The sequence below is a fragment of the Mesoplodon densirostris genome, chromosome 10 (genome assembly GCF_025265405.1).
Source record: "Mesoplodon densirostris isolate mMesDen1 chromosome 10, mMesDen1 primary haplotype, whole genome shotgun sequence".
NCBI lineage: Eukaryota > Metazoa > Chordata > Mammalia > Artiodactyla > Ziphiidae > Mesoplodon > Mesoplodon densirostris.
This window is the reverse complement of record NC_082670.1, coordinates 41,020,166-41,047,890: the sequence shown is the minus strand read 5'-3', so window position 1 is coordinate 41,047,890 and position 27,725 is coordinate 41,020,166. Positions and strand designations below refer to the sequence as shown.

The following is a 27,725-nucleotide window of genomic DNA, read 5'->3' as shown; positions in this document are numbered from 1 at the left end:
TTAGCCCATGAAGCAGACAGGCCCCAGCAGCACCCCTCCCCGCCTCGGGGGGGCCCCCAGGTCTGAGAAGGAGGCGTCCAGCACTGGCAGCTGCTCCAGTACAGGTGTTCGAACCTCCAGCACCGTCCGGCCTTGCTGGGTCTTGAGGGGGAGACACCAGAGTGAGAGGAGTGAGCATGGGAGAGGTACACAGGGCCCGCGGACACCCCAACCTCAGGCCCAGGCTCTCCGCGCCTTCAAGTGCCCTGAGTTGCTGTTCCTCTCACCCGTGTCCCATGTTCAGACTTTGCTAAATTTTCTTCCTAAAGTTTCTTCCAGAGAGTCAGGATTGGGAAAGCTGGGAATGTTGTGCATGTGTGTGTGCATGCACACGCATGCAGTCTTGGGCCAGTCTGAGCAGCTTTGGGTTTGCCTTTGAGATTATCTGTCTGTAGTGGTTGTGTGAGCCTGTGTGACTCCACGGGGACGTGTGTACATGTGTTTGTGGGTATAAGTGTGTGATGACAGCCAACACGATTCCACGTGTGTGTACCTGTGTGACCCTCTCCAGGTGACTCTGGGGATGTATATACGGATTGGGGGTGTCCATGTGCCCCTCCATGGGGAGGGGGCATTGTTTATACCCCGTGTGTGCAGAGGGAAACCTGTGTAAATGTGCTTACAAGCCTGCATGACTCACTCCGGGTGACACTGCCATGTGCACACAGGTGACAACCACCTTCCATCCTTCCTGCCCTTCCTGACACCAGGAAGCTGGCCTCCTCATGCTCTCCCCAAGCACCCCTGGCCAAAGGGTCTTCCCACCACCTCCTCCAGCCTGAGTCTGGGACCCGCCCCCACCCAGCTCTCCCTGGTTCCCACCTGACAGCCGTCTCTGAATTCCTTGACGTAGGGGCTGGTCTCCGGGCTCAGCTCATCCTCATTGGCCCCTCGGAGCTTCAGAGGGCCATCCCGGGCCTCCCCAGAGCAGGGGTACGAGATGTTCTGGTAGGCTGCGACGCTGAGCAACCGCAGGAAGGTGAGCTGGACCACACCAACCGGGGAGCCTTCGGAGTCCACGTAAGAGAACTGGCAGGAGAGAGGGCTGTAGTCAAGGATGGACACGGGCCTGCAGAGCAGCTACAGAAGCAGGGCGGCTGAGCCAGGGTCATGGGTGGGGAATGGGTGGGAGGAAAGGGCTGGGGGAGAAATAAGGGGCCGGGGTGGGAACCAGGGGATAAATAAAAGGCAGACTTTTGTCTTAGGTTTTCAAGGGAAGGAGATGAAGTGAGCATCAGAAGACTGGTGAGAAGGAACGGAATAAGAGTCAGCAGGCTCTGCAGGGTCAAGGGTCAGGGAACTTGTCAAACAAACCCAGAAACCACTAGGCCCAGAGGGGGGCTCCACTGTGGTGCAAGGGACAGGGCAGTCAGAGGCCAGATCTCACCTGCGTGACATCATCCCTGGGCGTCACACAGGTTTCCCCTCCTGCCGTAAAGTTGCAGAAAACCCGGAAGGCATCCCGAGCACAGCCCTGGTTGGGGTCGACCCAGTACTCTCCTGTCGAGTGCAGGGGAGGGTCAGGGCCCCCGAGGTCTTGGACCCAAGATGCTCTTTGCCCCACTTCCCTCCCACTGCTCCAACCAGCCGCCCCCACATGCCCTCAGACACCCAGTCCTCCGTTCCCCCGCCAGACCCCCAGAACACAGCTCTGGTTTTCCTCATCACCTTATGCCCCTGTCTGTCTCTGCCACCCCTCCCCCCAGCAGCACCCCCAGGCTCGCAAACGGAGGGGGTAGGAGCACTGACACCCTCACACTGGTCCAACGTGTGGCTGTAGGCTTGCACACGTGTCTGTGTGTGTACATGCCAGCATGTGTGTCCACGAGTCTATGTTTATCTATTCCTGCAGACCCCGAGCAGATAATGAGCTGATGAGCCTGGTAGGACCATGTCAGTTGCTAAATACTGAAATACCTCTGACCCAGTTGGTAAAGAGCTGCTGCCCCGAGGCCCTCCACCCTCGGCCCCGCCCCACAGCTTCCCCAAGCCTCCCCCGACATCCATCCTGCTTGTTCGTGTCCATGCAGTTGTTCACATGTCGTGTGCCTGGCACTGACCGTCAGGCAGCTCTGGGTGGCAGAGCTTCAGGTCCTGGCAAGTGCGAGCGGGGCTGTCCTGGGTCCCCGTCGGCCGCCTCATCTGCTCAATCTCCTCCCGCAGGGAGTCCAGGGAGCCAAAGATCTCCTCCAGCCCGCCAGGACTGCCCGGGGCGCCCCCGGTTGGCACGGCCTCATCTTCCTGCATCAGCTGGCTCCCATCCACTGAGCGCCGAGTCTTCTTGGGCATCTGGATGGGCAGGGGCTGGATCACCTCTCCGGGGGGGCCCTGGTTGAGGGAAGGGTGGAGAGGGCAAGAGACAGGTCAGGGTGAGGGCGATGCGGAGAAACACCCAGACAGAGGGGGACCGTCAGAAGAGCAGGACCTGACACTGACTCACCGGGTGTCCCGGAGGGCCCTGGATGCCTTTCTCTCCCTTAGGTCCAGCTGGGCCCTGCCAAGGGAGTCAATGAAGTCATGGAGGGATCAAGAGGTCAAGAATGCAATCAAGGTCACAGAAGGGTCAAATCAGTCTCTGGGCTGGGAATGAGGGGCTCCATTGGCAGGGAGTACGTTTGTCTTGAAGAGACAGTCCACCCATGGAAGGCTGGGGGGAGGGAAGGTCAGAGCTGGCTGGGGGTCACTCACTGTGGCTCCTTTGGCTCCTTTGGGGCCAGCAGGTCCCTGTGAAACGAGGAGCAAGAAAGAGATGGTCACCACAGGGGAAGATCAGAACAAGGAGAATTGGAGAGGCAAGGTCATGAGTTCACAGGACCGTGGAGCCATCACAAGAGGGGCAGGCATGGGGGACATGGGGACATTCGGGAGGCCCTGGAAGGACAGGAGTGGAAACACTGAAGGTGTAGGAACATATGGGGGACACGGGAGCCGATGAGTGTTATGCTAGCATTGTCGTGGAAGCCAGTGGGGGGATTATGGAGGGGGGCAGGGGGGTTTAGAGGACTGAGTTGAGGAACAGATGGGGTACTCACAGGGAGGCCGGGGGGCCCTCCAGGACCAATAGGGCCAGATGCTCCTGGGATGCCCTAGGAAAGGAAGGGGCCTGGTTCAACTGGGTCCTCCTCCCCTCCCCCTCCCCCCCCCACAGCTCAGTCTCCACCCCCCACCCTCCCACACCCCCATGGATCCCCACCCTCACCCCACCCTCAGACCTCCCAGGACCACGCACTCTACTCACCGTCTCCCCCTTTGGCCCTGTGGATCCCTGAGGACCAGGAAGCCCTCGATCACCCTTCTCTCCCTGCTCCCCCGGGGGGCCAATCAGTCCAATGAGACCTGGGTGACCCTGGAAAAGGGGCCAGGCGGTCAGGGGGATGCAGAGAGGAGACACGTGGATGGGGAGAAGGAGAACCACAGGGGTCAAAGCCCAGAAGACAAGAGAGGGAACCACAGGGGTCAAAGCCCAGACAAGGCCGGGTCTGAGGAAAGTGGTGGGGGGGCTGCCACGGCCCTGATTGAGGAAGGGCTCCCCAAGAGCACGAGGCCCCCCGGAGGTTTCAGGGGTGCGGCTGAGACACCTGGCAATGTGCGGTCACTCACCTTCTCTCCCTTGGCCCCAGCATCGCCCCGGAGGCCAGGAAGCCCTGGGGGTCCCTGTGGGGAGACAGGAAGTCACTCTCTCCTGGGGGAGGTGGGACCACACTCTCCCCCCACCACTTCCCACTTCCTCCAAGGCTGGATGCCCACTGCCCCAGGGCCCCATCACCACCCACCCACCCTATCCACAGTCACTCACCACAGGGCCTGGAGGCCCAGCCTGGCCTGTGGCCCCGGGACGGCCTTGCTGACCCTGCAGATTTGAGGGGACCACGGGGATGAGGAAGAGTGTCCCCACACCGTGCACCTCCCCCTCCCCAGCCAAGCCTCTCTGCTCCGTGACTCACCACTGAGCCCGGGAGCCCCCGCAGACCATCAGGACCAGGTTTTCCTGCTGGGCCTGCAGGACCCACAGGGCCTGTCTTTCCCGGGGCCCCCACAGCACCAGCATCCCCCTGAAACACACCCAAAAAAGTGTCCTGAAGGGCAGAGGAGGGGGTGTGGCTGGGGCCAGGGGGTCCAAGGTGGACGGGGGTGAGGCAGGGAGGAGGGGTCAAACCCCAGGGACCCCTGGGGCAGGGACAAGTATAGGGAACCCTGTCCCCACAGGGGGCTCGGCGTGGAGATGGTGGATGTGGGGGAGGCATTTGGAGGCTGCAGTGTGAGGACCAAAGGGGTGGGACAATGGAAGGGATGTTCCAGCATCCAGGGTAGCCTCTCCCTCACCTTGGCTCCCTTCTCTCCTTGTCGCCCCTCAGGACCAGGCGCACCAGCAGGTCCCTGCAGGTGGAGGCGGCAGTGAATAGCCAGGCTCACCTCCCTCCCCCTCACTGTCCTCCTGGTGCAGACACACACGTGTACACACACACACCTGCGCATGCACAGGCACAATCGCAGAGGCCGACTCATGGATGGGAGAGCCGGTACAGCTGTATCAGCTGTATCAGCTATTAAATCAGCTATTAAAATACTGAGTAGTTCTGTGCATTTGGTGAAGAGCCTCTTGCCCACACACCACCAGCAAAAAGAGGGTTAATCCCTGACCCAGCAGGGACCTCCCCAGGAAAGCCAGCCCCTTCCCTCCGTGTCCATTCTGATTGGTTGGTACACAACACCACCCCTGGCAAGAACAGACAGAATATACAGGAACAAATATACACAGCACGCTTACAAACACACGTGGTCACACACATACACACCTCACCCAAGGACAACCGGCACACCAGGCACCTCCCTCCACATCCCACCTGCCATTGCCCCAGCTGCCATCCAGCCTGCCCCGCAAGGTCCCAGGTGACGACCTCACTTACCCGCTTTCCAAGTGGTCCAGGAGGTCCATTCTCCCCAGTGGGACCAGGGGATCCCTATGGAGGGAGGAAGAGTGGTGGGTGAGGGACCCCTCAGGCATAGGGCATAGTAGAGGGGAAACAGGGCTGAGGGCCTGGGCTTAGTGGTGGGGTAGGGGTCACCGGGCACTCACAGGCTGTCCTGCCTCTCCATCTTCTCCGCGGTCACCCTTAGCACCATCCTGGCCCTGCAGGGATGAAGCAAGGTCAGAGAGGGGGGGCCCTGACCTGGTTGACATCACCCCCCAAACTGCCAATCCTCCCATCCCTCCACCTGCCCTACCACAACCCTGGTCCCCACGCCCATGCCCATCGGCCACACAGAGCCCCTCCAGAGCAGACCACCTCTTCGCCCCTCCCCTCCCCAGGTAAGACTCACCCGAGGGCCACCTTCTCCAGGAGGGCCAGGGTCACCAGGAAAGCCAACAGGACCCTGATCCAGAGGGAAACCAAGGGTCAGGATCACAGCCCCCTAAGCCCACGCAGGGCCAACACAGACCCCCATGGCCACATGCCACACTCTCCCTCTCTACAGGCAGTGCCCACCTGCACCACTTAGGAAGAGGGTCTCCAGCACCCCCTTTTCCCCACCTCCTGCACTGCCTGCCCTCTAAGGCTTTCAGGTTATTAACTAAGGTTTCTCTCACTTTCTCTCTGGGTCCCCGACCCCGTACATCCCTCCCAGGAGACCCCATTCGCAAAGCCTTCCTCCCAGGCATCCCCCACACTCTTGGGCTCCCCAAACTCCAAGATCCTCACACCCATATCCCCAGATCTCCATTCACAGGGGCCTCCTCGCAGCCTCTACCCCCAAACTCACAGGGTTCCCTTTGGGGCCGTCATCACCGGTGGGGCCCTTAGGCCCTGGTGGTCCCGCCTCTCCTGGCTGCCCCGACTCTCCTTTCTCCCCACGTTCCCCGCGTGGGCCCTAGAGGATGAGCGGAGGTTACAGATGGTCCCAAAGGGGTCCCAGAGATCAAAGATCCAGCCCCTGCTTCTAAGAAACCTCCAGCCTCCCCCTCGTGCCTCGCTGACATCGGGGTGCACACAGAAAGTCAAGCCCAGGGTGGGAGTCCCTGGCCCCTCTTGCCTTGAAGGAAAGGGGGACAGAGCCCGCCCGGATCCAGGAACCAGGCCTCACGGAGAATGAGCGGGAGCACAGACTCATGGGCTGCGCAGGAGTTCCAGCTCCAGGAGGTCACAGGAAAGGTGGGGGTGGGATTGAGGGGGGGAAGGGGATTGCGGAGCAGGGCCTCAGAACGACCACTCACCTTGACCCCTGGCTCGCCCTGGAGTCCCGGAGATCCTGACTCTCCTGGCTCCCCCTGCAAGGAGATTGGGGTCAAAAACCTCCACCACCACCCCCCAAAAAATCCTGATATTCCCCCTCACTCTCTTTTGAGCCCCCCAAATTGGCAAAAGTCCAACCCTCATGCCCCGAGACCATCTATGTACCCCTTCCCAGTACCTTCTCTCCAGGGGGACCCAGGTTCCCAACACCTCCAGGGGGACCTTGTGGACCCTGGAAGAGGAATAGAAATAGGGATCATGGTTTATGGTGGGGGGGCATGGGGGGGCGGAGCCTGGAGGAGGGCCTGAGGTCAGAGCAGTGAGACAGTGGGAGACCTTCCCAGGGTCCACCGGCTTCTCTTGGCATCTGAGATGAGACTAGAGTTTACAGTCTGGGGAAAGGGAGGCAGAGGACTGGCCACACTGATCTGGAGGGACAAGGGGCCAAGAGGACTCACATCAGCTCCATTGGGTCCAGCTGGGCCTCGAGGTCCTGGGGGTCCGGGGGGTCCCTGGAGAAAAGATACACATGATGGGAAGGGAAGTGAGAGAAAGCAAGCCGTGGATGCACGTGAGTGGTGGAGGGTGAGGGAGGCAACCAGGCCAGGGAATGGCATGCAGGGAGCTGGGAGTCGGGGGCAGTGGGCTGCTGGGGTGGGGGCTGGATGAGCAGGGGTGTGCCTAGCGGGTGGGGCTGGAATCAGTCGGGATCACACCCTATCAATGGGGTCCCACTCACCATAGGGCCCACGTCTCCTGTTTCTCCCTTCTCCCCCGAGGGGCCTGGCAAACCCTGCGCAGGTGTACACAGCACAGACCCAGGTGACCAAACCACCTGGAGCACAGCCCTCGGCAGAGGGATCCCCCCACCCAGATTCCACACACCCCCCCACCACCCAGTCCTCTGCCGCCACCTCCCCAGACCTCCTTTGTCATCAGGGGTCTGGGGGGTCTGGGGCAGACATCAGCTCCAGCATGACCCTGCCTCTCAGCCCCTGTCTCCACCCCCCAACTCACCTGTAGACCAATGGGTCCTGGGGGCCCATTGAACCCTCTTGTTCCTTCATCACCTTTGGCTCCAAAGTGTCCCTGGGGACCCCGAGCTCCAGGCTCCCCATCTGCCCCCTGAGGTGGGAGGAGGGCAGGACAAGGACACAAAGATGGTCGTGGGTCAGGTGTGTTCTAGCCACAAGCCCCACACAGAGCCAGGCACCAGGCCTGGAGCCCCCCACTCCCACCCCCAAGCCCAAGGGCAGAGGGAAACTGAGGGCAGAATCAAAGCTGCAGACAGGATATCGGTCACTCACCGCGGCTCCAGGCTGCCCCACGGGACCAATGGGTCCAGGGGGTCCAGGAGGGCCCTGGGGGAGAAAGAAGAGTCAGAGATGCCAAGACAAGGGGAGAGACCAGGTGGGAATGAGGTTAAAGGCCAGAGGTGAAAAGTCAAAGGAATGGACACTTACATGTTCCCCCTTGTTCCCTTTAGTGCCCTTCTGTCCGGGGTCTCCCACTTCACCCTGGGGGTAGAAAGCAGGTGGGACGTCAGAGGAAGGAGTGGGTGGGGCGGGGAGAATAAGCAGACAGGGACTGCGGGCCATGCCCAGACCAGCGATCTCATCGGGAAAGAGACTGGGTCCAGGGTCTGTGGGCTCCCTCACCTTGTCTCCATCCTCTCCTGCCACGCCCGGGGGGCCAGCAGGGCCAGGAAGCCCCACGGGACCCTGCACCCCATCGCGGCCAGTCGGACCGATGGGGCCCTTCTCACCCTGTGAGAAATGAAGGAAGGAGTCATGACCCAGAGATGGCTGTGCCCCTCAAACACCCCTACAGGAAATCCCCCGTAACCCATCAGCTCACAGACCCCTCCCCAGCATCTCCCCAGGGACCCCACACTCACCGGAACACCTTTCTCTCCTGCTGCTCCAGGGGGACCTTGCGGCCCTGGGCGCCCTGGGGGGCCAATGGGTCCTCCAGAGCCTGCTGCACCTCGCTCCCCAGGGGAGCCCTGAGACAGGAGATAGAGTCAGACACCCCCCAAGGAAGAGACCACAGCCCACCTACACCAGAGGACCACTGACCATGGTTCCCAGGAGAAGAGCCCAACATCAGATGCCTTATGGCTGACCCTGCCCGGTCCCACAGCCCCGCCAAAATCCAGATGCCACACCGCATCCTTCCTTCCCTCTGCCCCGCAGGGACCCCAGACTTACTGCAGGGCCAGGGGGACCAGCTGGACCTTCATTTCCCTTCAAACCAAGTCCGCCCTATGAACCAGAGATCAGAGGCAACAGACATGAGACAGGAAGGGGGGACATGGGGTCCAGGAGACATGCAGGGAAGGATGGGTGTGGGGAGACGGGAGTAGGGTGACGCTGAGGGGTGCCGGGAAGCCTGGTGAATTATTACAGGCAGCCAGGTTGGAATCACACTCACAGCAGTGCCAGGGAGGCCTCTCTCTCCCGGGAAGCCCCTCAGACCAGCAGGACCATCCTTCCCTGGGGCCCCAGGGGGCCCAGGGTCGCCCTAAAAGGAAACAGAGGTGATGAGCCACTTCCACGCTCCCAAATTGGGCAGAGAGATCTCTGTTCCCTCAAATCCCCATTTGCCTGTTCCCTTAGGCACCCCAACCCTAGACCCCCAAGTTCCCCCCTGCCGGACCCCTTACTGACCTTTGTCCCTTCTTTTCCAGCTGTTCCAGTGAGTCCCTGCTCTCCAGGGGGTCCCGGGGGTCCTGGGTGACCTCGCTCCCCCATGGGCCCGGTTTCTCCTGCGGCTCCCTGGGAAAGAGACAGAGAGACTCCAGTCTCAGAGCCTTCACTCTGTCCACCTTAAAGTTTCCCTTAGAACCCCTTCATGTCTGCCCCAAAGCTCCTGGGAAATTCCCGGAGCTCTCCTAGGCCCCCGCTCTGGTTTTCATTCCCGGGTGTGGAGTAACCATACCACCTGGTGTCCCTGAGGGGACCTTCCTCTTCTCCAAGATGCGAGAAGATGAGAACCGGTCCAGGAAACAGACTGAAATTTGGGATCCCTGCTCCAAATCCCAGTCCCAGGGGCCCAGCTCAGGCAAAGGAGGGGCAGGAGCCCGTGACCAGGAAAAGGGAGAAGAGAGGCAGATAGACTAACTCCAGGGTCTGGGGTCCTTTCTCTCCAGGGAGCAGGCATACCTGGGGTCCCACCACTCCTGGGGGGCCAGGGGGGCCGGTCTTCCCTTGGAAACCCTGAGAGAGGAAGAGAGGAGAGGGCAGTCAGAACACACAGTCAGGCGTGGACATTGTGGCACGGTCCCCAGGCTCCCGGAGGGAGGGCCGGGTCACCACCAAGTCCTTGGCTGTGGTCTGAGCAGTGCCGAGATGCACTCCACTCAGCCAGGAGAACCTTCCCAGCGGGCCTTCGGGACAGGACAGCTCGGGAGTGAGGGTCTGAGGAGGCTGGGGGCACCACTTACCACTTCTCCCCTCTGGCCTGGGTGTCCCGGCAGCCCATCCTTCCCAGGGGGGCCCTGGAAGAGGTTCAGATGTCAGGTGGGCTCTAGGCTGGGAAGGGGGATGGGGAAGGATTCACAGTACCAAGGCGGGTCAGAGGTCAGAGGTCAGCTTACTGGAGGTCCTTTGGGGCCAGGAAATCCATTAGGGCCCTGAGGTCCAGGGAGACCCTAGAGACAAAGCTGGGTTGAGTCAGGAGAATGGGGACGGGTGCTGGGCAAGGGGCCTCTCCCTGCGGTGAGAGGGAGCTGGCCCCACTCCGGCTCTCTGGGGAGCGCTGGGGAACAGGGGGCTCAAGCCACACTCACCCTCTCTCCGGGGGGCCCGTGGGGGCCATCACCACCCGATGTTCCCTGTGGGGGAAACAGTCAGAGAGTGAGAGGAGATGCTTTCTAGCCAACCCTGAGGCCAGAGGAGTTGAGGGCAGCTGGGCTACAGGGCAGAGGGGGGGATGAGCCCTGCCAAGACCACCAACCTTAGCTCCAGACTTCCCAGTGGCGCCTCGGGGTCCCCGCTGACCCCGTGGACCCTAGAGAGAGGACAGGGGAGTTGTCAGAAAAGCCCCAAAGCACCTCTTTGGACCTTGAGCCGCATGTCTCTCCCCTGCACTCACCGTGGGGCCACGTTCTCCCCGAGGCCCTGATTTCCCCGACAGGCCCTGGTGGGAACGAAGCAGAGACAACACATCACCCGGGGCGTGAGGCCGCTGCTCCCAGAGATGCCCCTCCCTCTGCCCCCCAACCCTTCCCCAGCTTACACGGGCTCCCTTCTCTCCACTGGCTCCAGGAAAACCAGGAAATCCCAGAGACCCCTGGTGAGGATGGAGAAGGGGAAAAATGGACACGTCACAAAAGGAGAGGACCAGGGAAGGGCCAAGGGAGGTCAGGAGAGGTGGAGGCGGCAGGGTGGGAGACGCGGGCTCTGCCAATAACTAGTGCTTCTGGCCTCTGTTCCCTCATCTGTAGAATGGGCGTGGGCTAAATTCTCTCTAGGGTCCCCCGCTGCTCTGTCAGTCTGTGCTTCCTGTAATTAGGGGTCAGGGAAGGGAAAAGGAGGAGGGGCACATGCGGGGCAACAAATCACCTTGGGACCCTGGCGTCCGGGGTAGCCAGGCAGACCAGGAACACCCAGCTTGCCCTGTGGATGGACAGGGAGCGATCAGGAGCGAGAGGAACCACGGATGCCGCTCCGTCCCTGGAGATCCCAACCCTCAGAGATGGGGGCGAGCCCCCACCCAGCAAAGCCCCAGCCCCTGGCCCCTCATTTCCCACCTCCCAGGATGCCTGGCGTTTGTAACCTCTCCTTGCTGAGAGTGGATTTTCCCCAAACTCTAGTGCTGGAATCTCACCTCCCCTGTGTCTTAAAATCTGCCGCTCAAGTCCCGCAGGCGCTGTGATCCAGCCCCTGCCTACCTGTCAACCTCAGCTCCATCTTCCCAGCACACAGTCCTGCTCCACCAAGACCTTGCAGGCACCCACCCCCCGCCTCACTCCTTGGCTCCACTCTGCACCACCCCGGGCCCCCCCCGCCACCATCCACCCCTGCCCCCTGAGGCTTCAGGACCTGTCTTGCCAAGGCAGCTGTGGAGCGGAAGTGGGGAGCAGGGGCTCTGCAGCCTGACTTTTGGGGCTCAAACCCTGGCTCTGGCCCTCACTGGCTGTGTGATGAACAAGTTTCTAAACCTCCTGATGCTTCAGGACTGTAGTAGCGCCCACCCCACAGGACTGACAGGACAAGTTATCACGGTGCTGGCACACGGTGAGGGCTTGGTGAGAGTTAGCTCTGAAGATGTCAGAGCTCACCTCCTCTCTGACTCTCTTCCTTCTCGGAATGCCTACTGCTTGGAGTCTGGACACATTTTCACTCTGCCCGGTACCTTCAGGTATCCTATGACGGCCTCTCTGCCCTGTCCCCATCAATCTGTTGTAAGGTCTTCACAACAGAGACTTTTCCTTGACTTCTTATGTATCCCCCCACCTTCAACGCATCAGTGTCTAGGAGGCGCCATATACACAGAGAGGAGCATAATGCATGGTCATCTTTGATTGACTTGCAGACTTCAGCTGTTGGCACCCCACCCCAACCCTGATCCCAGCGCCTCGGGCCTCATCCCCTCCATGCCCTAGAGCATGTAGACCAGACCCCTCACACCGTCCCCGTCACCTTCTCGCCCAGGAGCCCAGGGGGGCCAGGGTCTCCAGTGGGTCCAGTGCGTCCCTTCGGCCCCTCGGGACCATCCTCTCCCCTGGAACCAGGGACTCCAATCTCGCCCTGGGTGAGGGGGTTGGAGAAGTGAGTGATAGGGACTGGAGGAGGGGCTGAGCCCCGAGAGGAGAGGCAGGCCCCAGTGAGGCTGAGTGGGGTCGGTGGGGGTCCCCGAAGCTACTGAAGGACAGGGAGCCCCACAGGGGCAGGGAGAGTGCTGTGATTGGCGAGCTGGTGGGTCACAGAGCACGGAGTTGGGTTCCTGCTCAGATCAGGCTCTAGAGGGCGATTAGGTCCTCTAAAGGGAGCCTGGAGATGAGGAGTCTGGGGTATTGGTGGGGTGGGGGGAAGGCTGGTAACTGGAGGCTCCAAAGGGGAGGATCATCAGCACTTAGAGTTGGGGAGCCACTGTGGGGGTTTCTACTCACCCTGTCACCTTTCACACCCATGTCACCTTTGAACCCAGGAAAGCCATCCTCGCCCTGAGAAAGATTGGGGTGAAAGGACACCACAGATGATGGAGGGAGGGGGTGAGGCAGAGATGGACAGAAAGGCTGCTGTGGGGCAGGTGGAGGGACTGGGAAGTTAGGGGCGCATTGCTCACCTTTTCACCCTTGTGACCCTTCAGACCCCGAATTCCATCCACACCCTGGAATTAGAGTGGGGGATAGAGACTGACAGATCAGGGGAGGAGGCTGGGCTGGCAGGACCAAGCTCCTGGGGCCCCAGCTGGCTCCCCTGACCCCAGCCTTTATCTCCCAGCCCGGTGGTTCGTTACCTTGACGCCTCGAGGTCCTGGGTATCCCAGAGGACCCTGAGGTCCAGATGGACCCTGGAAGAAGACAGAGAGGCATTAAAAAGGGGTCTCAGGGTGTCACCATGGGGACCCCCTAGGTGTGGGGGAAATGGAAGTTACAACATTGGAGTCTGGAGAGGGTTGAGGGGCATAGGACAAAGGACTGTCAGAGCCGCGTGACGAGATGAGGAAATCCCAAGGACTTGGAGGCCCAGGGTCTGGGTGGAGACCCCTCCAGGGGACGAGAGGAGGCGTGGAAGATCTCACCTGGTTTCCTTTGGTTCCAGGGGGACCTTCTTTGCCCGGGTGACCCTGGGGGTAGGGGAAGGACAGCGTGACCACTGGCCCCTGTCACCTCCTGCACCCTTCCCTACACTTCTTCCACCCAAATGCCCCCCTGGGACCTAATGAAACTGACCGACCATTAGCAGCAGCACCACCAGTGACCTCCCAGTGCAAGGGACACACAGTATGGACACTCACTGAAGGTGCTTGAAAGTCATTCCCTGGGGTGGAAGGTCAAGGGGGATTAAGAGGTGGGGTATTAAGAGGTGGAGGCCACTCACCGGGGGTCCATCTGAGCCAGGCATGCCAGGAAGCCCTGGTTTCCCTCGAGGACCCTGCAGGGAGATGAGGAGGCTCAGCCCCAGCCAGATATTTGGGGTCCACCCTACACCCCGCCTTGGCCCATCCACCATTCCCCCGATCACTTACCTTCTCCCCATGAGGGCCGATGGCACCCTGGGGCCCAGGGAGACCCTAGACACAGGAGAGAGAAGTCACTGGGGGCCCCCCAGGGGTGGGCCACTCTCTGGCAGCAGCCCCCATTCAGAGCACGAGCAGCGAAGGCTTGAGACCCTTCATTTCCTGTCCCCACCCGGGATCTGGCCCACTGTGGAAGCCCAGGGGAAATCATTAAAGTTGGGGAGGGGATGGACAGAACCACTCACCTGGGTCCCAGGAGTGCCCTGTTGTCCAGGAGGTCCTGGCTCTCCCTGGGGTCCCTAGAAACAGGCAACCAGGCAGGGGTCAGAAGGAGATGGTGACAGAACAAACAGGGCAGAGAGCCGAGTCCCAGCAGGGACAGCCGAGACGGCAGGCAGGGGGTCGAAATGGTGGCAAAGGGAACAGGACTTTGGCAGAGACCCCAGGGGCTAAGGGTCAGGTGGGGTCTCCATGCCCATCACTCACCAAGCTTCCTTTGGGACCATGGGGACCATCCATGCCTCGGACTCCCTGAAACACGAGAGGGGCATGAGCAGGCTGGAAGGCGGCCCTGGGCCCTGGAGGGACCTGTGGTTTCTGAGGCCAGGCCATCCCAGAAGGTGGGACGGGTCAGGCATACAGCAGTTCATCCCAAACCTAAGCAAACACAGCCGGTCCGGATCCACAGGGCGTGGGGCTCTGGGGCTCTGGGGCTCTGGGGCTGTGGGTTTGTGGGGGTTTGTTTTGCTTTTCTTGAGGATTTTTTTTTTTTTTTTTTTTTTTTTGGCTATGATGAGAGCCTTTGGTGCACTACAAGACATGGTCCCGCAAGGGCACCATGAGGTGAAGGCTGAAGCAGGGCTAGGTGGGGGCCAGGGAGGAGGAGCTGGAGGGGAGGGAGGAGAGAGGCAGTCAGGGAAGGTGGAGAGAGGGAGAGGGCAGGGTCAGAAGTCAGGGACAGTCACTTACTGGGGGCCCAGGAATCCCAGGTGGACCTTTGGGGCCAAGGAGACCTCGAGATCCCTGCATTCAGGTGAGGGGAAGATAGGACCCGCATGGGTAAGAGAAAACGTGCCCCTTTCATGCCCACATCCCTCCTCTGGCATCCCCAGAGCCACCCACATCCCCAAACCCCTTGACACTCACCGACTCTCCAGGCAGCCCCCGAGGCCCAATCTCCCCGTCGTCTCCCTGGAGGAGGAGGAGATGGGGAAGCAGGCTCAGCGTCCAGACCTCTCCTGTACCCAGCCCCCACCCCTGCCCCCGCCGTCCACAACACTTACCCGATCTCCATCCTCGCCGGGGGGCCCAGGAAGGCCCTGGGCACCAGTATCACCCTAGAGAATGGGTGAACAGGTAGGAGGGGGTGCACAGGCAGACACTGACTGTCTTCAATTAACCAACCAATCTCCTTCACCGAGCTCCTGCTGGGACCCTCAGCCTCCTACCTCGCCTCCCCTCCACAGAAGATCTACCCCCTCATCACAACACACCATGCCCCTATACTCACCCTGTGTCCTTTCTCCCCAGGTAGCCCTGGGAGGCCATCAAATCCTCGGTCACCCTGGGGAGAAGAGGGGCAGTGCAGGTGAGGTCCCAGTCCCGTTCCCACCCCACCCTCTCTACTGTGTCCTGAGTGGGGAGCGGTTATCCCTAAAAACAAATGAGCTCAGGTGGGGCTGGGAGTTATGGGTGTCAGAGAGGGGCCCAAGCCTGTTACCTTCACTCCAGGTTCCCCAGGCATCCCTCGGGCTCCATCAGCACCCGCTCGGCCCTGGGGGTGCAGGGGAGGTGTCAGAGCAAGCGGGGGCACAGTCCTCCACACCCCGTGCCCTGTCTCCCATCCCCCACCCTCACCCATCCTACCCCCAGGTCACTCACCCTTCGCCCAGCCTTGCCAGGGGGGCCCATGAGGCCCTGAGGTCCTCTGGGGCCCTGGGAGGGAGAGGCAGGGGCAGGGTTAGTGGGTATAGACAGTGGGGGGACACTGGCTTGGGGATCAGGTGGGTGGGGGCTGTCACCTGAGGTCCTAGGTCTCCAGATTCTCCTTTCAGTCCAGGGCTCCCAGGTTGTCCCTGTGAGAGAGAAGACAGGGTGGCTGTGCTGAAGGACACACCCATCGGTGGCCTCAGAGCCCTCCCCCAAAGAAGCAAAACACTTGCAACTTGGTCCTTTTCCAGAACTATCCATACCCCCACACACAAAGAATCTCCTATCCCAACACCCCACTCACTCACCAAGGGTCCAGGGCGGCCTGTGTATCCCATGGGACCCGGGGGTCCTCGGAGCGCCAGCTGGGGGAGCAGGGGAGACGGAAGAGCTAAGCAAGAGGCAGCTGGAGAATTCCAGGCCCCAGGTCACTTCCCAAAGTCACCCCTGTACCCCGGATCTTCATTCCACTGCCCTATATCTTCCCCAACCTCCCTCTCAACCCCAAGCCAACCCAGATCTCCGCCTGCCCTACATTCACTCCAACCTACCCTTCCAACTCTTCCTAGAGTCTTCCCCTTCCCACCACACCCCTCCCCACACCAAGATCCCCCAGCCTTCCTCACCCGTGCCTGCTGAAGAATTGCCTGGGCCTGGGCCTCCTGGGCCGCCACCACGGGGCCCTTGTCACCCCCACCACTGCCAAACCGGAACTGCGGGCCAAGGAGAGAAGGTCTAGGGCCTTCCAGGAAATCCACATGACCCTCCCAGCCAGAGGCATCATCCAGCATGTCTGCCCCATCCCCCAGGTTCCAGGACACCACTTCCCGCCATGCCCCCCTCCAGTGTCTCCCATGGGTTCCAGGTAGTCACTTAGAGGTTTTCAGAAACTCAACTCCTGTCCTCCTCCTCCACTCTTGAGCCTCTTCCTCCCCAAAGACTCTCCTTTGGCTCTAGACCCCTGGAAATTTAGGATTTTCTGCCCAATTCTAGATGCTCCATGTTTGGCTCCAGGTCATCTAATGAGGCCCTAAACCCTCCACCCCTAAGATCAATCTCTTTGGGTGGATGGTCTTTAGAGACTCCTCCTTGGCGTTCCTGCTCCTCTGGTTCTTGGTGACACAACACAATTCTCCCGCCCTCCCCCCTCAGCTCGTTCCAAAGCCCAGAAGACAACTCACTGGGAGCATGAGGGATGTGCCGGGAGGGCCAGGGGCCCCATCTGATCCAGGGAGCCCTGCTCGGCCAGGGGGGCCCTAGAGTGGGGAAAGAATGAGAAGGATACGGCCACAGGGGGTTCTTAGGGTCCTGGCATCATTTTGAAACCCTCCTCAACAGAATAAATATAGACCTCCCTACATCTTTCCCAAGCTCTCCCCACACCCCGTGGAGAAAAATGATGGTGAGACACCAGACGACTCGCCTCCCCAACCAGAGTCTACCTTCTTTTCTAATGATAAATTACTGAGCATGGTACCCCTACTGGGTACCAGTGGCTCCTCTGCAGCCCTCCCCCCACCCCCAGAGGATGTCTTCATACCCTCTCGCCTGGGTCTCCAACTGGGCCTGGATTGCCTTGGATGCCAGGGGGACCAGGAAATCCCTGAAGAACACAAGAAGAGGGTGTCAGGTGTGGGCGTTCAGATAGAAGAGGGGTATGTGGCTGAGGGGTGGTCTCTACAGAAGAGATCTGGGGATCTGGGAAGCTTTGATTGGAAGGATGCTCTGAGTCCTAAGAAGGAGGCCTGGGCCTATGTGGGGAAGGCACAGGTGAGCATGTAGGAAGCATCTCTGTGAAAAGAATGGAGGCTAGTGGGTCTCAGCTAGAACTCACCGCAGGGCCTTCTGGACCAGGGGGCCCCTCCACTAGCATACCCTGTGGAGTCAAAGGTTAAAAGTCAGAGGCTATAGGGCTAGCACCCCCACCTCCTTCCCTTCATCCCACTGCCCTCAGCTCGGTGACCACAGTGACTTACAGGTTCCAGCACCGCAGGCTCCCCCTTCTCTCCTTTCAGCCCCCGGGGACCACGGGCAGCCTGAGAGAGACACATATGTAACCCCCAGGGGGGCCCGTAAGCAGCCAAGACACCAGGACTGCCCCCATCCCAGTGGCAGTCTCAGGTCCTCTGGAGACCTCCTGACCCTACCCCTAAGTCCCCTCCTCCTCCTCTAAGACTCCCTCTTCACAGACCTCCCAGGTCTGCCAAGGGAGACCTCAGGGCTCCCCTCCCCGCAATTCCCAGCTCCACCTCAGAAAACACAGTCTCCTCATCTCCCTGAGAACCTCTCTCAGGAAGGTCCCCAGACACTTCCTAGGATTCCAAACCCCCAACCTTCCCAAACCCTCTTCTAGAGGACTGCACCTTATTCCCCAAACTCCCTGAGAACCTTAAGAAACCATCAACTTCCTCACCTTTACCCCACCTCACCAAATAAGAATCTCTCTAAGATTGTGGATAGATTTTTACTTGGGTTTAGGGGAAGATCATGCATCCATATGAGGATCTGATGTAATCTCTGGAGTCTTTCTCCAGAAAAGAAAAAGTGTATGCCCTTATGCACAGAATTTTACTTAGAGTTTCAAGGGGTTCACAGGTTTAAAACTCCCTGGAGATTAGACATTCATACTGTAAGTAGATCTGGAGAGCAGTCCCCACTGATATCTCAAACTTAGACCTCATAACTGGATTTTGGAAAAATACAGCTCCTGGGCTCAGTTGCTCAAGCCCTGAGCCAAGCCCCTCAAGTCTTCCCAGTTCCTCTCCCAGCAAGGATGCTACACCCGTCCTCTGACCCTCATTTATACTTCAAGCCCACCCGTCGCCTCTCTTCCACACTTCCACTCAGATGCCCACTCCCAACTCTGGGGCCAGAACCAAGATAAGGACAAGGAGAATGGAGGATATTCACCACCACCACCCAACTCTCCCAACAAAGATCTTCAAAATGCCCCCCTCTACTTCCATCCTGATCAAACAATAGTGATCAATTTCCAAACTCTCCCATACCCCAGATCAACCCTAAATTTCCAGAAAGCAGCATAAGGGAAAGGCAGCAGAGGGTCAAGGGTGGAATTGTTAGAGCAGGGAGGGTGGGATGAGGCAGTGGGGTAGAGGCAAAAGATGAAGTGAGTAGACAGGAAATACCCCACTGACAGGGGGTGGTTGGAAACATGGGACACAATGAAGGGAGACAGAAAAAAGGGACAAACACTTGGAAGCAAGAATGATACCAGGGCCAAGAAAAATTAAACATGGCCAAGACGGCTAGAAAATGAACCAGATAAACAGGAAGTGGTGGGACAGACAGGAAGCAGCCAAGGAAAGAGGATCCAGGAAGTGGACCTTCAATAACAACATGGCTACCACAACCAAGAGAGAAAAGAAATTCACAAAACAGACAGAAAGTAACTCCAGGAAATGGATTATGACAATGAAAGGCAATTCTTCCAGCAAACACAAACATCAAGGCTAGTACACACAAGAAGTGGCTGTGATAAATATCTAGGCCCACAATGGAAACTTTATGATTTGGATGACCTGAGACACATAGGAAGCGGCTTATTATCAAAGGATAAGAGAGCATGAAAAACTAGAGCCAAAACACAAAAAATAAGTCCCTTCCAGTTCAATCTGACACAGTCACCAGAATGGATGCCATGACTGGAGAAGACAGGAGGGGAGCCATTGTAGAGAAGGGCAGAAGACAGGGGGGGACAGACAGGAAGTGGCCTGTAGGTTAGAAAATGTGATAGAGGAAGTTAGATTATTTGGCAGCAACACGGACAAGAAATTGTTTCAACCAAGAAGAAATGATCGAGACAGACTGAAAATGGACACAAGGTAGGGGCTTATTGACCAAAAGCTTTATAAAATCCAGCTTGATGGAGACAGGAAGTGACCAAGAAAGACAGAAAGTGGCCATAGGATTGAAAAAAGAAAAGAAAAGAAAAGAAAAGAAAACAACAACAACCAATTGCCCTGGACAGAAAGATCCATAGAATAAGACTTTTGGCAAGGGAAGGCAAGAAGTAATGTTTTCAAGCAACAGATACATCTTATGTGAACAGAAAATGGAAAACCACTAATGGGAAGCAGCTCACAGACAAGAGACAACAATCAAAAACAACAGGAAGCGATTCTTGTAGCTCCCACTGGAAGTCAAGGATGGAAGAGGAGCTCCTTTCACTTACGGCTCCCAAGTGGGCTGTCTCCGCAGAGAGTGCAGGGCCAAGCTCCGTCTCCTCACGATAATCGTCCCCATAGCCATAGGTGTAATCGTAGGGCCCTGCTGTGGGGTCTGTGCCACCCTCCCCATATTCCTCTGTCAGGAACCTGTCGGCTGTGGAGGGGACCTGGAGATCTGTCTGCTCCTTCCCGGGGATGGGGAGGGAGAGGGGTAGACGGGGGCATTAGGGCCGAGAGGAGGTTTTCCCTGGACCCCAGGGTGTGACAACTTCCAGCCCAAAGGATTCTGAAGGGTAACAGGGACTGGAGTTTTCCTCCCAAGAAGAGCAAGGGGAGCCGTTGTAGAGAAGGGGGATGGCCATCAAAGGCCCCCAATGTGGAGGGAGGTCCAGAAAATGGGCCCGGTTGGAAGAAATGATGGGTAACAAGAAGGGTGGCCAGAGGGCTGGACACAGAGTGGACAGTCCATGGACATAATAATCGATGAAAGAATCCAAGGAATGACCAAAGAAATGGATGGAAAGAGGGGGAGAAGAGGAAAAGGGACAGCATTGGACAGAAAATGGCTCCTGGGAACAGAAATATGACAGAAAGTAAAACCATTTGACACCAACAGGGAGAGGAAGTTACTCCAGAATCAAAGAATAATGGCAGGAGACATGGACACTGGAGAAGAATGACTGTTCTGAGAGAGGAAAGCAGACCGATAGGTCCGGAGTAACCAGGAGACAGAAGGACACGAATGGAGATGACAAAGAGCCCTCCGGCCAGAGGAGGGGCTGGTTCATCAAGACGACGTGGGGCAAGGGGAGTGGGTCACAGACGCCCACCGACCCAGCTGGGGCGAGGGTGGGGGATGGAGTTACCTCCTCAGGGGGTGGCAAGGGGCGTGACTCCAGGTTTCCTTCCTCTTCACCTGGGGTGGGGTCCTAACCCCAGGGGGAAGGTGTGGGGAGAGGAGCACGGGGCGGGAGGAAAGGAGAGAGGTTAGCAGAAAGGGAGGCCAAGCAGCAGTTCATCCCCAGGGGGCAGTGTCTGTCTGTGCTGGGGGGTGGGGGCAATCTCAGATCTTGCAGCCCCTTAGGAGGGGGGACGCTTTGGGGAGAGTGAATCTCCGAAGTCACAGAGGTTTGGGGGCAGAGATCTGGATGCCCCGGCTCTACCTGCCGGTAACCGCTGCCTCTGGTCCTGGGGGGGCCCCGGGCAGTGAGGGGAGCTGCCATCCGAGCTGGGCGCTGGGAGAGGGGAGGCTGGCCCCGAGCTGGGCCAGAATCTCCACTTCGAGAGGGGGACGCCTGCCGGGCCGCTGATCTCTTGGCAGGTGGGGTAGGCTTTCGGGGAGGGGTCCGACGCCCCCTGGGGGGAGGGGGAGCCCTGTGGTTGGGGCTTGGAGGCCACTGCAGCAGAGAGACACGGGAGGGGGCAGTGAGGAAACGCCCACAGTCTAAATACAAGGTGACTCTCCCCGCATGTGGGGAGGAGAGGAAGGTGTCATAGATGTTTGCAAGGGGTGGTGGGGGGGAACGGGAGAAGTCCCTCAAGTTTACCTGATAATCAGGGGTGGTCACCGTAGTCATCACGTCGTAATAGGGGGGCTCGTAATCATAGTAGAGAGACTCAGTGGACTAGGGTTAGGGAAGGGGAGGTGGGAATAGGTGGGAAGGGGGGGCAGGCAGGTGAGGAGGTGGCGTGGGAGTTGGGGATGAAAGGAGGGGTGGAGTCAGGAGAGAGAAGGGGTGGTGGGAAAGGGGGGTGGGTCCCACACGTGGGACAGAAGCAGACGTGATTAAGAGATTGACCCTCCAATCTTCAGACCACTGACCCCTGTCACTGTCAAGACTCCACCCAATTCGTACCCTCCCTTCCCTTCCGCCCCCCAGTCCCTTATCCTGCACCTCCCTGTGCAGGGGGCCAGAGAGAGGGCCCCCGTATCCACACTTGCACAGACCTACCCTACCTCCTACTCCTTCCCCTCTTCCCCTCCTGGTCTTACCATTTCAACTTTCTCCCTCTTTCTGTCTCTCCCCTCCTCTGCTCTCCCATCCTCTGTCCCCAGCTCTCACCCCCACCCTCCATGGTCTCGCAATCTCTTAATTCGAGGAAGGGATGGAAAGCCCAAGGGCACGGTCCCAGGAAGACTAGCAGAGGAGGAGACACAAGGAGGGGACACGGCTCCCAGCCACGAATTCTTCATGATGACTTTTTATTTTTAAATGAAAATAAAAAGGTTGATGAATGAGGACTGGGGGTGGGGGAGTATGATGGGAATAGAGGGTACAGCTGGGGAGGGGCACAAGGGAGGGGAGAACAGGAGCCCAAAATAGGATGGGGAGCTCTGGGACATGGGGGGAATTCCCCTGGGGAGATGTGAAGGTGTCTCCCTCCCTGGGGTGTGCTGCAGTTTGGGGTTCACCCAGCTCCCTCACCTGTCGCTGGGGTTCCTGGTTTTGTGGCCTATGAAGTCTTGGTGGTTGCTGCTTCGGAGATCTCTGGGCTCTGTGAGACTGTTGTCTCTGAGGTCTCTCCCTCCAACCCCCCTCGCACTCCAGCTCCTTCTGTTCACAGGATTCATAGGCAGCTTGCACCCCCGGGACGATGGCAAGCTCCTGAACATCACCCTACAAAGACAAGAGGAAGGGACACCAGTGGAGGGAGGCAGAGTGGGCTTCCAAGAGACACAGGGTAGAGTCTGGGACACGGGGTCGGAGGCCAATCCGAGATAAGACTGTATAATGGAGAAGGTCACTACCAGCCCTCCCATGTGCACAGTTCTTTTCAGTTTTCAAAAGACCTTCTCATTCATAATGCCATTGAACCTTCACAACAACTGGACATTTGGACAAGGATTGAAGTCAGTAGGACAAGGATCTTTATGCCTATTTTCCAAGCACATTCCATTTGTAAAAGTTCAAAGAGACAATGACTGGCCCAAGGTCACTCGAAGTGGTAGAATCAGGACTAGAATTCAAACCTTCCAGCTGTAAGTTCAACTCTTGGCCTACACCCCGCCCATGTGGCCATGCATGAGCCTGTTCACAAGGGCTTCTGGAGACAGTGGCCCAACCTTAGTTGCTTTGACCTTCCAATGACAGTGATGATGAGAATTCTCAGGATCTCTGGAAATGGGGGGAAGACATGTCTGATTTCCAGTGGCATTTATTTGTGCCCACATGTGGTGATACGCGCACCCTGCATTGTATTCTAGTTTGGGGTTACTGTCTCATCTCCACAGTGGAACTGGTAGTTCCTTGGGATGATAGAGATCTGATATTCTTCTTCTGTGTTCCCCCTTAGTGTTGGGCCAGCAGGTATTCAGAAAATGTTGACTGGCTGGGTGGGTGAATGGACAGATGGATGGGTGGATGGATAGATGGGTGGGTGGGTGGGTGGGGGAATGGGGGCTCGAACACTTGACTGAATGGGAGCGTTGATGGATGGTGAATGTATGTGTGGGTGGATTGGTGGGTAAATAAATCGGGGGTGCAGAGTAGATACAAACAGTATGTAGGTAGATGGATGGAAGTGAAGAAATGGTAGGGTGGAGAGTGCGGTGGGTAAATGAGTTGCTAGAGGCATGCATGTATCCTATGCATGGGTAGACGGGGTGGGTGAGTGGATGGATGAGTGAATAGATGGATGGATGGGTTAAAGAGGATGGATGGATGGAAGGATAGCTGAATAGATGGGTGGTTTAAAGGAGGGAGTGACTGAGCAGGGGAACTATGGGCAGGTGGGAGAATACAAGACTGAATGCTTGAGTAGGTGGGTGAGTGTGTGAATGGATGCATGGGTGAATAGATGGGCAGATGAATCAGTTGAAGGGATGGATGGATGGGTGGACTAATGAAAACCGAGTGACAGAATAAGTGACTGTGGACAATCCTGCCACATAAGTGGGCACCTAATTCTCCTACAGAAAAAAAAAAATTAGCCCTGAAGATAGGAAATGGAAATATAAATTTATGAAAGGAAAAGTGAAGGGTAGGACATAGGAAGACAGGGTACTGAGGTCAGAAGGGGAGTGGATACAAGGCATAGGACCAGAAGTCACTCCTCTCTCTGACTGCTCTGGTTACCTCAAAGACTTCTTCATCCAGGATCTGAGCACCAAAGATGATCACGCCTCGGGTGTCCAATACTGGATGAGCACTTCGGGGGAGGGGCCGGGTGACTCGCTTCTTGCAATCAATTATGAGGGTGACCGACTGGCCCTTCACAGCCACAGCCACACGGTGCCATCTGGTCATAGGGACAGGGAGGCGGGAGGTTCAAGCAACTGACTGAAGGGGGGAAAGTCAAGAGGGCTGAGCAGCCCTTGATGGAAGAGTTGACAAGCCAATGATAACAATAGTAGTAATCACAGTTACCTACCATGTACCGAGGGTTTACCATACACCAGGCACCATCCCATCACTTTCTCATTTGATTCTCACAATTCTATTATCCCTATTTTTCAGACATAGAAACCGAGGCTCAAAAAAGTCAAGGAACTTGCCCAAGGTACAAGCTAGTCCTACTTGCAAGGATTTAAACTCTAAAGCCCAAACTCTGGGCTAGAAGTGACTAGGCAGAAGTTTGGGCAGCGGGTAAGTGAGTGGTGGCCCACAGGGTCAGCAGGGTTTCCTAGATTAGGGCGTGGGGGCTCTGCGGGCAGGGGCCAGAGGGGAGCTCCTGAAAGGGTAGGCCAGACAGGCCAGAGGAGCAAACTGACTTACTTGCCATCTGCTAGGCTGAGGCCTCGGAAGACGGGCTGAGCAGGGGGTTGAGGCCGTCCAGTCTGGTCCTCGTACAGGAAGCGGACAGGTTGGCCAAGCTCCAGGCCCAGTTGTCGGACGCCCTGGGCACTATAGACAGTCAGGAGGGGAGCCTGGAGGCCAGGGCGGGTCCGGACAGCAGTCAGTAGAGAGAAGTCTTTGGGAAAGCCTCCTGGTACCCGAGAGATACACACAGGTGGAGTGAGAGGCAAAGCGAGACATTAACCCCTTCCCCTCTCGTGTCTGATCCCAGACCCTGCCCCGCGACCTTGGCCAACTTTCCCTCCTCCAGCGTGTCACCCATACCTGGGAAGAGCTGGCGGGTGGGTGCACTGAGCTGGGCGGGTCGGGACACTCGGTAAGCCACATCAGCTGGACAGATGCCTCTCGTCCTCCGGACACCGTCAGGGAGGGAGGGGAACCTCAGGGCCCGCAGCACGTCCACAGGGGCTGCACCTGGGAGAGTCCACGAGGGTCAGGGGAAGGGACACACTCTCAGGAAGGCCCACACAGGGGACATTTGGGGTCTAGAGCTCAGCTTCCTGGGGCTCAAACTCCTTGGAAGATAAAAGTCACCTCTCCCTTACTCGCTCCTGAACGGGGCCTGAATGGATGGAAAACGAAAGTCACCTGGAAAAGGGCAGCACTGAGCCGGTATTCAGCTCCGTGCCCACCACTGTCCCCGCCTCCCAGCCTCTGTCTCTGTCACTCTCTCCCTATCTCCGTCTTTCAGCCTATGAATCTCTCTCTATTCTCTCTTAACCTCTCTGTCCCAACTCTGCCTTCCCTTTACTCTAGCTCTGTCGCGCTTACTCTCTCTGTCTCTGTATCTGTGGGTTTTTCTCTCTCCCTGGCTCTTCTGTCTTCCTCCGGTTCCCTCACACTCTACCGAACGTTTCCTTTCTCCCTCTCTTCTTCCCTTTCTGTGTCTCTTGGTCTCTGGGTCTCTGGCCTCAGTCCCACGTCTCCAGCATAAACAACATCTGGGCAAACGATCATCCTGGGCACGGGAGGTGCAGGGGGGCCACGAGGGAGGGAACAGAGAGGCAGCTCTGTGGGGAGGGGACTGCAAGCTGCTGGGATTCCCGTGTTTGGGGAGGTGGGGACACCTCTGACCATGCAGAGGAAGGGCCACCCCAGGAGCTGGTGCCCCTGGCTTGGGAGATGGGCTGGGGTGCAGGGGTGGGTGGGGAGCCTGAAGCTGCCACGCGGAGCCGGAGCAGGTCCAGGGCCTGGAGCCACACATCTGTGGATCCCATCAGAGTCCTTTGACCAAAACCCGGGCAAGCTCCCCACACCTGGAACTTTGACCGTGCCTGCCCCCCCACCCCGCCACGGTCCAAAGATTCAAGACCCGGGTCACCAGCCCTGTCCCCCTAGAACTCAGCTTCTGAGGGTTCAAACTCCTGAGAAGACACAGGTCGCCTCTTCCTCACTTGCTCCCCAATACACATACTTCTCACTCCATCAGCTCGATTGGAAAAATCCCAAAGAAAGTTCCAGCAAAACCCTCATAGAAGTGTGGGGCAGGGCAGGGGCCAGAGTGATCGGGAGAGCAGAGGTGGGTGTGGTGGGTGAGGTGGGGCGGGCAGGCAGAGAAAAGGCCCTTTGAGTCCAGAAGCCGGGAAACCACGGCCTTGCCCCCTCCCACCCCCCTGCCCTAGCCTGGCCCCCACGTGTGGCAGCTCCGCAAACACCAACACACAAGGGCCGCTTTGAGAGACGAAGGGTAAGTGAGACAGAGACACAGAGACTCACAGAGACCCCAGGCCAAGGAGACCTCAGAGGGCCCCACCCTCCACCAAACCCCAGAAGAGTACAGTTCCATCCTATAGACAACCTACCAACAGGTCTGCCCACCTATCTTCCCACTTCAAGCTACATACGTGCCCCACTGTCTCTGGCCTCAATCTGTCCCAGTCTCCCCACTGGTGGCCCCATCACCCCCACCACTCTACCTCTGGCCCCCAAAACGCCCCTTTCTTTACTCTGATGAATTCCACACTAACCTATTTCCCACTAGAGTCCCACCTCTACCCACTCAGCCCCCAAATAAGAGACAGTCATCTCAGCCATCCCCCTGCCTCCATGTTAAAGTTGCCCTTTTCTCCCTAAAAAAGACTCCTAGAGTCTACAGACATCCCACACTTCAATTTTCTGTCCCTGAGCCTCATGCTCCTCCTATCTTGAAAGTTCTTCCTTCTGTAATCCAATCTAATCCTTTACGCTGCTTTTCTGACCATCTTCTCTCCAAAGCAGAGAAGAAATGAATAGTCAAGTTATATGCAAACCAGCCTCCAGTGTTTCCACGGGGGGAGGGGGCTTGCTCCAGCCTGCCTAGTACCCAGGTACTCCCAGCCTCCTCCCCTCCAACATCAAACCCCCTTTCTTAGGAACCAGGACTTCTGGATCCTGGGAAAAAGAAGGAAAAGATTGGGATTGTGGATGCCAGGGTCCCAGGGGAGCCCGGCTGGCCAGAGGGGGAGGGGCGGGGCAGGAATGCAAAGAGTTGGCTCCTGCCTCAGACACCTGATCCTGGCCTGTCCAGCGGCCGTCCTGTTGGCAGCCAGCCCCAATGCTCCCCAGAGCCAGCCGCGTGGCAGCATCGAGGGCACGGGGAGGGGGAAGGGGATCCTGCCGGGGAAGCTGATGGGACAAATAGTCCAGGTATCCCTTCATTCTCTACTTTCGAGGCTCTGCTCTGACCCAAGGATGCTCCCCCACTCACCCCAGAGATACAGACAGAAAGACAGAAGACAGACATGCGCCTCTCACCCATCAACATTGGCATCTACCCCTGACTCCAGCACCAGCTGGACCACAGTGGCCGTGCTGGAGGACCCCACCATCCAGCCCCACTCACTGCCCTCAGGTGATGCTCCGCCATTCAGCCTAACCTGCCCTCCACCAGTCACTTCAAGGAAGCAAAGAGATCCCCACCCTGGCTCCAAGGAACCTAGGTGTCCTGCCCTCCAGTCTGGACCCCTGACCCCCCCCCCCCAAATCCCATTCTTGGACCCAGAAGCTCCCCCCTGCTCCCCAGGCATCAGCTGTCCCCTGTCCCGAGGTGTGCGGAGATTCCGATGAACGAGGCGCTGGGACTCCCCTTACCTGCCCAGGCGGGGGCCGCGCTCAGGCCCAGCAACAGCGGTACCAGCAGGAGGAGGCGATGGCAGCGGCTGCACCGCTCCATAGCTGGCGCCCGGAACGCCAGGTCCCAGGGACCGCCGGAGGCGCCGGACACCCCGAGGCTGGCAGGAGAGAGAGAGCAGGCTCGCACGCAGGGGTCCCGGGGAAGTCGGAGGCTGCCGGTGGCGACAGCTCTCAGTGACCCAGCTCCATGCAGCGAGGCGCCGTCGGGGCTCCGGCGCTGCTCCCTCCTCGGTGGCCGCCGC

The 27,725-nt window shown here is 58.4% G+C and overlaps 1 protein-coding gene across 3 annotated transcripts; it reads right to left on the bottom strand.

Annotated features, from left to right (window-relative positions):
• Window positions 1-27,523, bottom strand: COL11A2 (collagen type XI alpha 2 chain). Of its 3 annotated transcripts, XM_060111199.1 has the most exons (66): window positions 27,442-27,523; window positions 24,637-24,786; window positions 24,292-24,502; window positions 23,653-23,815; window positions 22,003-22,194; window positions 21,124-21,201; window positions 20,443-20,505; window positions 19,582-19,761; window positions 17,366-17,425; window positions 17,224-17,265; window positions 16,930-16,992; window positions 16,571-16,645; window positions 16,016-16,102; window positions 15,698-15,754; window positions 15,482-15,535; window positions 15,342-15,395; window positions 15,181-15,234; window positions 14,971-15,024; window positions 14,744-14,797; window positions 14,607-14,651; window positions 14,430-14,483; window positions 13,947-13,991; window positions 13,706-13,759; window positions 13,470-13,514; window positions 13,322-13,375; window positions 13,023-13,067; window positions 12,738-12,791; window positions 12,564-12,608; window positions 12,388-12,441; window positions 11,918-12,025; window positions 10,838-10,891; window positions 10,512-10,565; window positions 10,368-10,412; window positions 10,230-10,283; window positions 10,063-10,107; window positions 9,871-9,924; window positions 9,718-9,771; window positions 9,437-9,490; window positions 8,942-9,049; window positions 8,706-8,795; window positions 8,483-8,536; window positions 8,170-8,277; window positions 7,931-8,038; window positions 7,736-7,789; window positions 7,580-7,633; window positions 7,290-7,397; window positions 7,012-7,065; window positions 6,731-6,784; window positions 6,451-6,504; window positions 6,254-6,307; window positions 5,803-5,910; window positions 5,362-5,415; window positions 5,117-5,170; window positions 4,947-5,000; window positions 4,363-4,416; window positions 3,984-4,091; window positions 3,836-3,889; window positions 3,640-3,693; window positions 3,278-3,385; window positions 3,072-3,125; window positions 2,728-2,763; window positions 2,480-2,533; window positions 2,100-2,367; window positions 1,427-1,539; window positions 862-1,068; window positions 1-141 (listed from the first exon to the last, which is right to left on the bottom strand). In XM_060111199.1, exons 1-66 carry the CDS (start codon window positions 27,521-27,523, stop codon window positions 1-3), a joined length of 5,211 nt encoding a protein of 1,736 aa, XP_059967182.1. The 3 variants fall into 3 exon arrangements, with proteins under 3 accessions (XP_059967182.1, XP_059967184.1, XP_059967185.1); XM_060111201.1 differs by lacking the exons at window positions 19,582-19,761; window positions 21,124-21,201; XM_060111202.1 differs by lacking the exons at window positions 19,582-19,761; window positions 20,443-20,505; window positions 21,124-21,201.
• Between the last annotated feature and the right edge of the window lie 202 nt (window positions 27,524-27,725).

Excerpts from the sequence above, each read along its gene's own strand:
- COL11A2 (XM_060111199.1), bottom strand. The coding sequence starts at position 27,523 with ATGGAGCGGTGCAGCCGCTGCCATCGCCTCCTCCTGCTGGTACCGCTG. Across the intron at positions 3,694-3,835 it reads CTGGGCCTCCAGGCCCTGTG|GGACCCCCAGGGCTTCCTGG; the intron begins GTGAGTGACTGT and ends GTCTCCCCACAG. Across the intron at positions 1,069-1,426 it reads CCAGGGATGATGTCACGCAG|TTCTCTTACGTGGACTCCGA; the intron begins GTGAGATCTGGC and ends CTCTCCTGCCAG.